General features: G+C 33.4%; 2 protein-coding genes across 3 annotated transcripts; both read left to right on the forward strand.

Annotated features, from left to right (window-relative positions):
• Positions 1-4353: 4353 nt before the first annotated feature.
• LOC101265178 (isoflavone reductase homolog) lies at positions 4354-6733 on the forward strand. Its single transcript, XM_004248664.5, has 6 exons — positions 4354-4724; positions 4990-5124; positions 5409-5646; positions 5749-5952; positions 6062-6259; positions 6456-6733. Exons 1-5 carry the CDS (start codon positions 4542-4544, stop codon positions 6226-6228), a joined length of 927 nt encoding a protein of 308 aa, XP_004248712.1. The 5' UTR covers positions 4354-4541; the 3' UTR covers positions 6229-6259; positions 6456-6733.
• A 370-nt stretch (positions 6734-7103) lies between these two features.
• LOC101264869 (isoflavone reductase homolog) lies at positions 7104-9940 on the forward strand. Of its 2 annotated transcripts, none has more exons than XM_004248663.5 (5): positions 7104-8246; positions 8475-8609; positions 8924-9161; positions 9351-9554; positions 9648-9940. In XM_004248663.5, exons 1-5 carry the CDS (start codon positions 8064-8066, stop codon positions 9812-9814), a joined length of 927 nt encoding a protein of 308 aa, XP_004248711.1. In that variant the 5' UTR covers positions 7104-8063; the 3' UTR covers positions 9815-9940. The 2 variants fall into 2 exon arrangements, with proteins under 2 accessions (XP_004248711.1, XP_010327437.1); XM_010329135.4 differs by having other exon boundaries at positions 7978-8246; positions 9651-9940.
• The last annotated feature ends 441 nt before the right edge of the window (positions 9941-10381 follow it).

The following is a 10381-nucleotide window of genomic DNA, read 5'->3' on the forward strand; positions in this document are numbered from 1 at the left end:
TGTGTGCTCTTAAATATCAACTATATAGATAAATTAACCGCTTAAAATATGTCTTTTTTTTTAATTATACAAATTGGTCTCAAACTCAATAATCTATAATGAACATACGAAATCACATAAAAAAATTTCCAAAATTTGAATTGAAGATACCCAGTAAAAATGAACTTATCATGTTTTCAAATATTCAATTGAAATATCTGTCTAAATAAAATTTAAGAGAATGTTGGATAAACTTTTTGTCAAATAACTTAAAAGTCAAAAGTAGATAGTTACAACCTACTTTTTACTTTTAATTTTTTTCCCTTTTTTATCACACTCTTCTAGAAATTAAAAATTGCTTAAAATTAAAAACATCTGAAAAATATAGTTAATCCAGACTAAGACTGGGCAACGGAACGGGACGTACCGGTACCGTTCCGGTTCGTTCCGGTTCGTCCCGTTTCGGTTGCCTACGGGACGGGCCGGGATATTCTAAACCGGTACACGGAACGGGACGGAACCGTAGTTTCGTACCGGTGTACCGGTACCGGTTCATCCCGGTTCATTCCGGTTCCGGTCCGGTCCGTTCCGGTTCCGGTCCGGTTTATTTAATATATATTAATTTTTTTATATTTTATATTTTATATAATTTATATTTATATTTTTTATAAATTATATTTTAAAATTTAAATTTTTTTCAAAAATCCCGCCCCTGCCCGCCCTGCCCGCCCCTGCAGACTGCAGTCTGCATAAAGCACTGCAGCTGCAGTGCAGCCCCCCCCACCCCCCCGCCCCAAACGGAAAAATTAAAACGGCTAGTTTTTTTGTTGTATAAATTAGAGTTGTGTGTAAAAAAATTTTATTTACAAGTTTACAACTTACAAATATAATCTGAGTATTTGAGAGAATATATATTTCCAAATTACATTCATATTTATAAGTATAACTTATATCATTTGGTCATTTGGTGTATTTCGGAGGAGGAATCTTCTTCAAATTTCAAGTTTCGACATCAATATTTTAATTTTCATTATAATCGTTTGTTCTTATACAAACATTTGGTAACTTCGTTCCACTCTCTAATCTTATATTTATTTTTTGTATTTATTATTTAACTTGTAAGTTGTTCTTGTTAAGTTTCGTATTTTATAATTTATAATTTTATATCATGGAGTCTTCTAAAAAAAGTGGAAGTAAAAAAGGTCTAGTAGAATCAGTAAAAAAATTAGTTAAAAAAACTAACAAAGGTGCTAGTTCGTCTAAATCTAAAATTCCTCTTGTTAGAATAAATACAGATGAATTTACGCATGTGAATGAAACTAGTTTTTCCCGTCCCGGTCCTATAAATATTAATTCAGATAGTCCGACTCCCCATGAACTCTATGAAAGATATTATGGTATTAATCAAGAAAATGAAGAAGTGGAAACGGATGAACAATTAAATTTAGATGAAGAAGTAGATTTAGATGATACACCGACTAGCCCCGCCGCCGACCTCAATACAGTCAATAGTATGGGTATTGAAGCTCCACCTCCGGTTGGAACTACTCGTCCCCTTATTATTCCAACTAGAGGTAAGACCAAGGTACAACGTTCTTTAAAATCACATGTGTGGAAATTTTGTTATTTGAATGAAGAAAAAACTTTTAGTATATGTAATCTTTGTAAACAACATTTTAAATATACATCTGGTGGGACGGGAGGTTCAACGGGGGGATTAAAAAAACATTTGATTAACAAGCATAGTAAAGAGTGGTTTGCATATATGTCTTCTCTTGAAGTTGGTGGAAATTGTAATGTTGAAGAATCGGTTAGAGGATCAAATATGGTTCAAAGTGAGTTAAATACTTCGAACCCAAGTGGTCCTCTTACACATCGAACCTATAACAAGGATCGTGATCGTGAAAACTTTGCTAAAATGGTTGTTGTTTGTGGTTTACCTTTTAGTTTTGGAGAATATCCGGGTTTTATTGCTTATATTCGTGAAACATATAATCCTAGTTTTCAAGGTTTATCAAGAAGCATGGTAAAAAGAGATATTTTCGAATTTCAAGAAAAACATTGTCAATATTTACGTGCCTATTTTGAACTAATGGATTGTAGAGTTGCTATTACTACTGATATGGGTCGTAGTCCTAATGGTTTTGATTATTTAACTGTTACTGCGCATTGGATCGATTATAATTGGAATTTACAAAAAAGAATTATTGGTTATAAAATTTGTCAAAAGAAAAAAACCAGAATTTATATTGCTACTACTGTGTTGGAAATTTTAGATTTTTTTGGTCTTTGTGATAAAGTCGTTAGTATTACTTTAGATAATGCCTCTGCTAATTTAAATGCTATTAATTTGCTAGAACCTAGACTTTGTCCTATTAGTAAATATGCTTTTCATGTTAGATGTGCCGCGCATATATTAAATTTGGTTGTTAGTGACGGTGTGAAATTATTTGAAAATAGTTGTGACAAAATTGATAATGCTTGTTTTTATATTTTTCATATGAATAGTAGTAGTAGAATTAATCAATTTAAAGAACTTTGTAATGCATTTAAACTTCCGTTTAGAAAAGTTCCGAAGCATGTAAAAACTAGATGGAATTCCTTTTATGATATGCTTGAAGTTGCTTATGCATATAGACAACCTATTACTACGCTATTTAATAATCATAATGCTTATCCTGAATTTAAAATTAATGATAGTGATTGGGATGAAGTAAATGAACTTAGAATATTTTTGAAATCATTTTATGATGCTACTAAAAAATTTTCTGGAATATATTATCCTACTATTTCTGAAATTTTAATACACATATGTGAGATTTCATCTATTTTTTCTGAATATAAAACAAATACTTTATTCACCTCTGCTATTGAAGTTATGATTACAAAATTTAAAAAATATTTTTTTCCTATTCCTCAAATTTATTTAACTGCACTTCTTTTCAACCCCGAATATAAAGAATATGGTACAAAAGCTTTAGTTGAATGCATTTATCAGAATTTAGATATTCAACCTGAAGAAGAACCTGATTTGGTAACATGTCAAAATAGTATAAAATACTTTGCAAAAGAAATGTATGATAAATATTCATTCTTAGATAATGTTGAAAATCCTCAAACGTTTACAAATCAAGTAGGTGCTCATGGACGAGTGAAACATAAACTTGGTCTTGACTCTTCTAATAAATGTGAATTTGTTAAATATCTTGAACAGGGTACAGATGATATTACAAACGATAATGGTATACCGGAACTATTGAACTGGTGGAGAAATCGTGGAGCTCAATATCCAAAACTTAGTAGGATGGTGAAGGACGTGCTTGCAATTCAAGGATCATCAGTAGCTTCGGAGGCAGCTTTCAGCGCGGCAAGATTTCAAATTGGAGACCACTGATATTCGTTAGCAGAAGACAGCCTGGAGATATCAGTGTTATTTAGAGACTGGATAAATGCTGAGCGTAGAAATCAAGGACTTCCAAAGTTAGATAGTCAATTTGAACTTTTCATAGATTCAACTATTGGATGTGGTAGTGACGATGGCATCGAAATTCAAGATCGTCAACGAGCTTTACCAAGACCAGAAGTTGATCACAATCAATCCCTAGCGGAGTTAGAAAGAGGATTTACGGGACTATACAACTATTAGTATTACATTCCAGACATAGTTGAAACAGAACCCTTCCTAGAAGGTGGCTGCGTAAGCTATGTACTCTACTAATAGTTGTAAATTGAAATTGTAATTTGTTACAAATTTAAATAAATTAAATTGATATTTTTTAATTTTTATAATTTAATTTACTTTTTTAAAATTACAAATTTTATTTATTTAATATTTACAAGATACAAGTTATAAATATAACTTATAAAATAAATATTAATAAATATAAGTAATAACTTATAAAGTATAAACTTCAAAAGATTTAAATTTTGAAAACTTTATTAGATTACTTGCAAACTTAACAATAATAAAAAAAAATTAATAAAATATCTTTAAAATAAACTTAAGTTAAAAATTATAGTATAAATTTAAAAACTATTAATTTATACTTAAAAAATAAAAAAAATTATATTTTCGTAATTTAAAAAATATCGTCCCGTTAATCCCGTCCCGTTCCATCCCGGTCCGTTCCGGTTCATTCCGATTCCGTCCCGGTATATAGTGGAACGGGACGGAACCGATGAACCATTCCGGTAATTCCGGTCCGGTTCATCCCGGTACCGGTCAAAATTCCGGTCAACGGATTCCGGTCCGGTCCGATACCGGTTCATTCCGGTCCGGTGACCCGGTTCCGGTCCGTTGACCAGTCTTGATTCCAGACATCTTAGTGGGAAACTTGCAACGTATTAAGCCTAAAATCTAATATTTCTGAACTTGGACATATTCATGAACTCTCCAACAAGCTAATTCCATACATTTCTGTAATTAATTCAAAGTAATCCATAATTTTTCTGTCTAATGACTACTGGCAATTATAAAAGCGTGCCATTTTGAGTGTTAAGAGTAACAATTGACTCTCTACTCCTCTCCATCATAAAAGCTTTTTACCAGTTTTACAAAATCAATGGCCGGAAAAAGTAAGATTCTGTTCATCGGCGGTACTGGCTACATAGGAAAGTTCATCGTGGAAGCTAGTGCTAAAGCTGGTCACAATACATTTGTCTTCGTCAGAGAATCCACTCTTTTCGATCCTACCAAAACCAAACTCATCGATACTTTCAAAAGTTTTGGCGTCACTTTCCTCCATGTATGTAACATTTGGTCATGCTTTATACAGTAGTTTTTGTTTTTGAAGCCCAAAAATGATATTTGAAAATTGTAGTTGTATTTGAATTTTGTGAGTGATTTGGAGTAAAAAGGTGAAAACCGTTGTACGTGTTTTTTCAAATTTCTGGAATTGTAACTTTTTTTTGTTTATTTACTATCACATTGATTTGTTAGTGTTTTTTTTTGTTGTGCGATTTTGGGAGAGTGATAATTTTGAGTTTGTGATAACCGGTGGTTAAATACAGGGAGATTTATATGATCATGAGAGTTTGGTGAAGGCGATAAAGCAAGTGGATGTTGTGATTTCTACCGTAGGTCATGCCCTTTTAGCTGATCAGGTCAAGATTATTGCTGCTATCAAAGAAGCTGGCAATGTCAAGGTAAATCGATTGCTTTCAACTTCTATTTGCGTAAATTGAGATAACAGGAGGTGAATTTGATTTTTGCTGTACCTTTTGTGTTGTTTTAAATTATAGTGCCTGGAATTGCTTAATTCTGGGATCTGTTAGCCTTTTAATCTGTGTGTATATGAGTAATATGACTAATTATGAGGTTTATTTACTGTTTAAATATTGCTGCGATTTTATTTTCTGCAACTGATTCAGTATATATTGATTTGAATTAGCAAAATAACTACTTCTAAATTATAGCCTCTTGCTTTCAGAGATTCTTTCCCTCTGAATTTGGGAACGATGTAGATCGTGTCCATGCTGTCGAGCCTGCTAAAACAGCATTTAATACTAAAGCTCAAATTCGTCGCGTTGTTGAGGCTGAAGGAATACCATTCACTTATGTGGCCACTTTCTTTTTTGCTGGTAATTCTATTCCAAATTTGGCACAGCCTGGAGCTGCAGGTCCTCCCAACGACAAAGTTGTCATCTTAGGAGATGGCAATACTAAAGGTAAACTCAGTAAAGTACATACTTCCTTGTAAGCATCTATCACCTAGTAGTAACTGAAAGACACATTTTCCTACAGTCATTGAACTCCTTTTGTATCTACAGCTGTTTTTAACAAGGAAGAAGAAATCGCTACCTATACCGTAAAGGCTGTTGATGATCCAAAAACACTTAACAAAATCCTCTACATCAAACCTCCACAGAATATAATTACGTTAAACGAGTTGGTATCCTCGTGGGAGAAGAAAACTGGAAAGAACCTTGAAAGAATATATGTACCAGAGGAACAAGTTCTCAAGAACATACAAGGTGAAGGCCTTGTGCTCTTGATCTTCACTTTAATTAGACCATCATCTAAGTGATATTTTATCAGTCAACATAAGCTAAAGTTGTCTCAATGTAATTGTTTTTCTTGCAGAAGCCTCGGTTCCATTGAACGTGGGACTATCGATCTATCACACTGCTTTTGTGAAGGGTGACAACACTAATTTTGAAATCGAACCATCATTTGGAGTAGAGGCATCAGAGGTTTATCCGGATGTTAAATATACGCCGATAGATGAGATTCTCAATCAGTATGTCTGAAAATGTAGAGTTCCTTCCTATTAAGCATAAGGTAATGGGCTTCCTGCCTTTTCTACGATGTTACATTAGTTGTTTTCAGATGTAAATCATTTGATATATATCTACACTTTAAATTCTCAGTTTACTCTTCGGTGTTTCTACCTTTACTATTATGCATTCCTTCATATACTCAGTACATTTCAAGTAATGACCACATACATTTTTGTCTATATTGTTTTATAATATAGGTTTTGATGCTCCATATGTAGCTCAAGGTTAGTGCTATTCGTATCAGCTTGGACCGTTGTTGGTGAGTCCTCATCTCCTCGAGGACATCACTTATGATTTCTTTTTCAGTAATTACTTCCAGTTTCCAAACATGTTAGAGTTAGCTAGGGGTTTGTCCTAGCAACTCATGTTAGTAGAGGCTATGAGGCAGTCAGTTAACTTTCAGCCATGTTTTATGTTGTCTCTTAGATATTAGACTCTGAGTATTATGGGCATATTTCGATATTTCTCAGTTTTAGCTTCCGCATGTACTTCTCAGTGTTGTGTTGATTTTGTTACTCTTAGTGTGATACTATGTCATGAGGTGAGCTAGGGGTTACTTGTGGCTCAAAGCATCATGTCGTGTCTAGGGATTGCCTCGGGGCATAACAATTATATCCTCAAAACATTTGCAATTACTTGCGGATGGTCACTTGGAGATCATTTTACTGCAATTTTTTGGGTTAATAACTTTTTTGGCCATCTAAGTACAATATATTACCCCTTAAAGTTTGTTAGGTATATTTTCCCAACAAAGTCAATCAAATAAGATGTATAACCAAATAACTGAAAGGATAATCCTCCCCTTAAGTTTATCTTTATAATAAATTTTTCTTGCAATTGACAGTATCTTTATCACTTTATCATAAGCTTTAGCCATATCCAATTTTACCACCACATTAATGAAAATTGTTTTTCTAATTAGTGTCTCTTGTGATTTTTTTAGTCACTGGGACATTCTCTGTGATGCTTCTTCCTTTGAAAATTTGCCTAAACCAGTTTGATTCCTTAAGATGAGCCAAGACAGATAAGTAACTAAATCTCATATAGCATCCTAGAAATGATCTTGTTAGCAGAAGTGCTCAAGCTTTGGACCTTTGATGTTTAACTTCCAAAACATACTATTTGGAGTAGAGGCTTTTCTTCCCTCTTTGTCATCTTATACCTCTCTCTATAGACTATTCTCCCCTTGTCCTCCGCATCTAAGCTTTCCACTAGCGCCCTATAAGTAACAATCTTGGCTTCCTCTTTTATCTAGACCTCTTCATTGCACAATCAATCCCTTTTATGCCCATTTGAGCTATCGCTCGAGACCTCTAATACCTCTCTAAATGCTTTTCTATCAAGTCAAATGATAATTCCACATCATAAGTGTATAAAATGAATGAATGGATGATGATGATATGAAGAGCTTAACATCTAGACTAAACATATTGACGGTCTTAAAAGTTTGCCAACCAATTTTATTTACGTTTAAACTATAACTTATTTCAATTGAGCATCTGAACTTCTGATAAAGTATTTCTAATAGTATTGGTTTAAATTTTGATTTTATTTTTGCTTGTGTTATCAAATATCCATTACGTAGATAAGTTAATTAACCACTTTAAAAATCTGTCACACTCTTTAATTATATAAATTTGGATCAAAGCCTAAAATGAAGCATTTGTTTGACAGTTTCAAGAACTCCCTAACGAATTGACCACATACCTTTCTGTAATTTGTTCAAAGTAAGAGGGTATTTTTGTATTCTAACTCCATAATATTTCTGTGGCATTTATTAAACCTTTTTACCAGTTTAGAAATCAATGGCCGGAAAAAGTAAGATTCTGTTCATCGGCGGTACTGGTTACATCGGAAAGTTCATCGTGGAAGCTAGTGCTAAAGCTGGTCACAATACATTTGTCTTCGTCAGAAAATCCACTCTTTCCGATCCTACCAAAACCAAACTCATCGATACTTTCAAAAGTCTTGGCGTCACCTTCCTCCATGTATGTATCATTTTTTTTTCAATTCAGACATTGATTTAGGATTTAAAGCTGAAGAGGCCTTAGGTCATGAAAAATCAAAAAAAATAGTTTTTGTTTTCAAAGTAAAAATAAATTATTCTATTTGAAAATTGGAGTTGTATTTGAATTTTTTTTAGTGATTTGGGGGTAAAAAAATGTGAAAACAACTCGTTTATGATAATTGCGTTTGTTATTGGTGGTTAAATGCAGGGAGATTTATATGATCATGAGAGTTTGGTGAAGGCGATAAAGCAAGTGGATGTTGTGATCTCTACTGTAGGTCATGCCCTTTTAGCTGATCAGGTCAAGATTATTGCTGCTATCAAAGAAGCTGGCAATGTCAAGGTAAATCGATTGGTTTCAATCTTTTACGAAAAATTGAGATAATGTGAGGTTGGCTTTTTCCTGTATCGTTTGTGTTGTTTTACTGCGGTCATGAACTTTTTCTGAAGCCAAGTCCACATACTTCAAATCGCGATTATTCAGATTATCTACTTTAATATGACTAATTATGAGCTCTGTTTTCTGTTTGATAAATATGGTTGTGGGATGCTTTTTCCGATACATGGAAAGTTCTATGCTTTGCTGTTCTGCAACAGATTCAGTATTTATTGGTTCAGTTAGCAAAATAACTTCTTCTTAACACCTCTTGTTTACAGAGATTTTTTCCCTCTGAATTTGGAAATGATGTAGATCGTGTCCATGCTGTCGAGCCTGCTAAAACAGCATATAATGTTAAAGCTCAATTGCGCCGCCTTGTTGAGGCTGAAGGAATACCATTCACTTTTGTGGTCAACTTCTTCTTTTCTGGTTATTTTCTTCCGAATTTGGCACAGTCTGGACCTGTAGGTCCTCCTAAAGATGAAGTCGTCATCTTAGGAGATGGCAATACTAAAGGTAAACTCACATTTGCTACAAGTTTTCCGTATGAAAAAACACGGTGCAGTAAAGTAGATATTTCCTTGAAATCGTTAAACATTAATCGGATAATTTTATTTGTTCGATGAGTGAAGCATCTGTCAATCATCTAGTAGTAGCTTAAAGACACATTTTCCTACAGTCATTGAACTCCTTTTGTATCTACAGCTGTTTTTACCAAGGAAGAAGACATTGCTACCTATACCATAAAGACTGTCGATGATCCAAAAACACTTAACAAATTCCTTTACATCAAGCCTCCACACAATATAATTACATTAAACGAGTTGGTATCCTTGTGGGAGAAGAAAACTGGAAAGAATCTTGAAAGAATATATGTACCAGAGGAACAAGTTCTCAAGAACATACAAGGTATAAAGGCCTTGTGCCCTTGATCTTCACTAAGTGATATTTTATCAGTCAACATAAACTTATGTCGTCTTGATGTAACTGTATTTCTTGTAGAAGCCCCGGTTCCATTGAAAGTGCTATTATCGATCTGTCACACTGCTTTTGTGAAGGGTGACCACACTAATTTTGAAATTGACTCATCATTTGGAGTTGAGGCATCAGAGGTTTATCCTGATGTTAAATATACGCCGGTAGATGAAATTCTCAACCAGTATGTCTGAAAATTTAGAATTCCTTCGTATATTAAGAATAAGGTAAAGGGCTTCCTTCCCTTTCTATGATGTTACATTAGTTGTTTTCAGATTTAAACCATTTGAGATATTTCTACACTTCAAATTCTCAGTTTACCCTTTGGTATTTCTTCCTTTTTCCATTATGCAGAGGAGCGGCTCAAACATATTAGTAGCCTAAAGCAAAAGCCAAATAGGGCCTAAAATTTAAATTGTTAATAACTTTTATATAATTGATTTCTTCTAGTTTTTAATTGATAGGATAACCTTTCTTATTTCATATTGTTTTTCATGAGACATAGTGCTCCAAATATGTCAGATTTCTTCAAATAATTTCTTCATTTTTCATGAAAAGTTTACTTTTTCTACAAATAGTATTTAATATTTATTAAAAAAGAATAACTTATAACTTATTATTGTTAAAAATGAGGTCCCTTAAATTTGTGGGCCTAAAGCACTTGTGTTTTTTGTATCACTGTCGAGCCACCCCTGATTAAGCATTCCTTCATACTCAATACATTCCAAGTGTTGATCGCATATTTTTTTGCTTATATTGTT

Source organism: Solanum lycopersicum, chromosome 10, assembly GCF_036512215.1.
Source record: "Solanum lycopersicum chromosome 10, SLM_r2.1".
In the NCBI taxonomy this organism is placed as follows: Eukaryota; Viridiplantae; Streptophyta; class Magnoliopsida; order Solanales; family Solanaceae; genus Solanum; species Solanum lycopersicum.

What these genes read in the sequence shown, in the direction of transcription:
- LOC101265178 (XM_004248664.5), top strand. Translation starts at nt 4,542, where the DNA reads ATGGCCGGAAAAAGTAAGATTCTGTTCATCGGCGGTACTGGCTACATA. An exon ending in AGGAGATGGCAATACTAAAG is followed by an intron (nt 5,647 to 5,748) that starts GTAAACTCAGTA and finishes TTGTATCTACAG; the next exon opens with CTGTTTTTAACAAGGAAGAA. An exon ending in AGTTCTCAAGAACATACAAG is followed by an intron (nt 5,953 to 6,061) that starts GTGAAGGCCTTG and finishes TTTTTCTTGCAG; the next exon opens with AAGCCTCGGTTCCATTGAAC.
- LOC101264869 (XM_004248663.5), top strand. Translation starts at nt 8,064, where the DNA reads ATGGCCGGAAAAAGTAAGATTCTGTTCATCGGCGGTACTGGTTACATC. An exon ending in AAGAAGCTGGCAATGTCAAG is followed by an intron (nt 8,610 to 8,923) that starts GTAAATCGATTG and finishes TCTTGTTTACAG; the next exon opens with AGATTTTTTCCCTCTGAATT. An exon ending in AGTTCTCAAGAACATACAAG is followed by an intron (nt 9,555 to 9,647) that starts GTATAAAGGCCT and finishes TATTTCTTGTAG; the next exon opens with AAGCCCCGGTTCCATTGAAA.